General features: G+C 57.2%; 1 protein-coding gene across 1 annotated transcript; it reads left to right on the top strand.

Annotated features, from left to right (window-relative positions):
* Window positions 1–410: 410 nt before the first annotated feature.
* NKX2-1 (NK2 homeobox 1) lies at window positions 411–2,455 on the top strand. Its single transcript, XM_035328438.1, has 2 exons — window positions 411–971; window positions 1,725–2,455. Exons 1-2 carry the CDS (start codon window positions 605–607, stop codon window positions 2,393–2,395), a joined length of 1,038 nt encoding a protein of 345 aa, XP_035184329.1. The 5' UTR covers window positions 411–604; the 3' UTR covers window positions 2,396–2,455.
* The last annotated feature ends 460 nt before the right edge of the window (window positions 2,456–2,915 follow it).

The raw sequence follows: 2,915 nt of genomic DNA on the forward strand, positions 1-2,915 counted from the left end.
CGGCATCCAGCCCCTTCTCCCCAGCTATCACAAAGGCTGGGCTGACAGCCTTGCCACCCGGGAGCTGATTTGAAATCCTTTCACCCAGTCAAATGGGGGTCTTTTCGCATTCATTGCCTTCGATTCCCCTTCCACAATATTGCCACCCCCGAGAAAAATAAAATGAGTTCTGCTCACGGGGTCTCTCTCTCTTTCCCTCGCCCTGCCGCTCTCTCTCTCTCTCTCTTTTAAAGACATAAAAAAAATCCTGACAAGTAAAACTTAAAGGTGTTTACCTTGTCATCAGCATGTAAGCTAATTATCTTGGGCAAGATGTAGGCTTCTATTGTCTTGTTGCTTTAGTGCCTATGCCCCGCCTCTGGTGGCAGCCTAAAACCTGGCGTCTGGCTAAAACAAACGAAAGGCAGCCCTGAGCCTCCACTCAATCCAATTAAGGCGGACTTCGTCCACTCGGTTACGTGTACATCCAACAAGATCGGCGTTAAGGCAACACCAGAATATTTGGCAAAAAAAAAAAAAAAAAAAAAAAAAAAATTTTTTTCGCCCCCCTGCCTGTTTTTTTTTTTTTTTTTTTTTTTTTTTTTTTTTCCCCAGCCGCCGAATCATGTCGATGAGCCCAAAGCATACGACTCCTTTCTCAGTGTCTGACATCTTGAGTCCTTTGGAGGAAAGCTACAAGAAAGTGGGCATGGAGGGCAGTAACTTGGGGGCTCCCTTGTCAGCCTACAGACAGTCTCAGGTTTCTCAGCCGGCCATGCAGCAGCACCCCATGGGCCACAACGGAACAGTGACTGCCGCCTACCATATGACAGCGGCAGGGGTCCCCCAGCTCTCCCATGCTACGATGGGGGGATACTGCAATGGGAACCTGGGCAACATGAGTGAGCTCCCGCCTTACCAGGACACCATGCGGAACAGCGCTTCGGCGACAGGATGGTACGGCACCAACCCGGACCCCCGCTTCTCCTCAAGTAAGTGAGCCCGGGGCTGGGTGGCCGGCGGGGGTGCCTGCGCCCCTCGCCCCTCCGCACCGCGGGCGCCGGGGGCTCCGCGGCAGGGCGAAAGTGGATCCGGATCCCAGCCGCCTTCCCCCCTCCCCATTCCTCCCCCTGCCCGCGGATCGTGCCCCGTCCCTTCGCCAGGAGGCTTCGCGGCAGCCTCCCGGGAATGCTTGCGGGAGGAGGCAGCTGGGGACCCCCGCGCTGCCGGGGCGCCGGAGCCCGGGGCTCGCCGTCCAGTGCAGGGGGGGTGCGGCGGCGGCACGGCCGGGGGGGGCCGGAGGGAGCCGGCTCTGCCTGTGCCCCTGGGCGCCGCCCGGCAGCGGGAGGGCGAGGGGGAGCCGGAGGAGCAGGAACCGCAGCCCCGGGGGAGCGGGGTGGGGAGCGGGAGGCCCGGCCCCGGGGGAGCCCCCGGTCCCGGTGCAGCCCTCGGCCACGGCGGGCTGTCACATCCAGACGTCCCCCGCGGGGGTCGGCCCGGGCAGGGCGAGGGGCGGGCGGGAGCCTTTATTCGGCGGGGCCGTGCCGGCCGGGAGCCGGTCCCGATCGGGGGCTGTGCGCTGAGTGGGAGCGGGGGCACCCCGGGACCCCCGGCGGGGCCAGGCTGGGTGGCGGGGGCCGGCCCGGGGGCGAGGGGCTGCGGGGCTGGGGGGGGCTGCGGGAGCGCGGGGGAACCGAGCCGAGCCGAGCCGAGCTGCTGAAAGCGTGCCGCCTTCTCCCTTGCAGTCTCCCGCTTCATGGCGCCGTCCTCGGGCATGAACATGGGCGGCATGGGCAGCCTCAGCTCCCTGGGGGACGTGAGCAAGAGCATGGCCCCGCTCCAGAGCACGCCGCGGAGGAAACGGAGGGTCCTTTTTTCCCAGGCCCAGGTTTACGAGCTGGAGAGACGTTTCAAGCAGCAGAAATACCTCTCCGCCCCTGAGAGGGAACACTTAGCCAGCATGATACACCTCACCCCGACTCAGGTCAAAATCTGGTTCCAGAACCACCGCTACAAGATGAAACGCCAGGCCAAAGACAAGGCTGCGCAGCAGCAGATGCAACAGGAGAACGGCTCTTGCCAGCAGCAGCAGTCTCCCAGAAGGGTGGCAGTGCCAGTGCTTGTAAAGGATGGCAAGCCCTGCCAAGCAGGCTCCAACACACCCACAGCAGCGATCCAGAGCCATCAGCAGCAGGCAGCTACAACAATCACAGTGGCTACCAATGGCAACAGCCTCGGACAGCATCAGAGCCATCAGACAAACAGTGCGGGGCAGTCTCCTGACATGGGACAGCACTCGGCCAGCCCTTCCTCTCTGCAGAGCCAAGTCTCCAGTTTGTCTCACCTAAACTCTTCTACTTCTGACTATGGCACTGCCATGTCTTGCTCCACCTTGCTATACGGTAGGACCTGGTGAAAGGATTAAACAAAGCAAAACAAAAAAAAAAAAAAAAGGAAAAAAAAAAAAAAAACAAAATTTTCCCCGACACAAAAATATTGATCCTGTCCAAACTGCGGGGTTTTTTTTTTTTCTTTATTTTTTAAAGCTTTTTTTTTTTTTTTTTCAATTTATTGAGTGGTTCTCTGATGACCCATAAGAGAGAAAGGGAGAGAGAGTGACTTATTTTTTTTTGGTTTCGTTTTGTTGTTGCTGTTGATGGTTTTGGGTCTTTCTTTCTTTTATTTTTTTTTTCTTTATTTTTTTCCCAAGGTTATTGTTTGGGGTGTTAAAAAAATTCTGACTAATAACCACGGAGCAGTCTGCAGAAAGGGGACCATCGTTAGACATGGTCTGAAGGCTTGGATTTCAGATGTACACTTTGCCAGCGTCTAGGACTTGCATGTAAATATAGAGATTTTGGGGGATGGGGTGGTTTTCCCCAAAAAAACATTCGCGTCACCCAGACACAAGAAGCAGCTTCCCCCCTCCCCCCGGT

The sequence above is a fragment of the Oxyura jamaicensis genome, chromosome 5, assembly GCF_011077185.1.
Source record: "Oxyura jamaicensis isolate SHBP4307 breed ruddy duck chromosome 5, BPBGC_Ojam_1.0, whole genome shotgun sequence".
Classification (NCBI taxonomy): Eukaryota; Metazoa; Chordata; class Aves; order Anseriformes; family Anatidae; genus Oxyura; species Oxyura jamaicensis.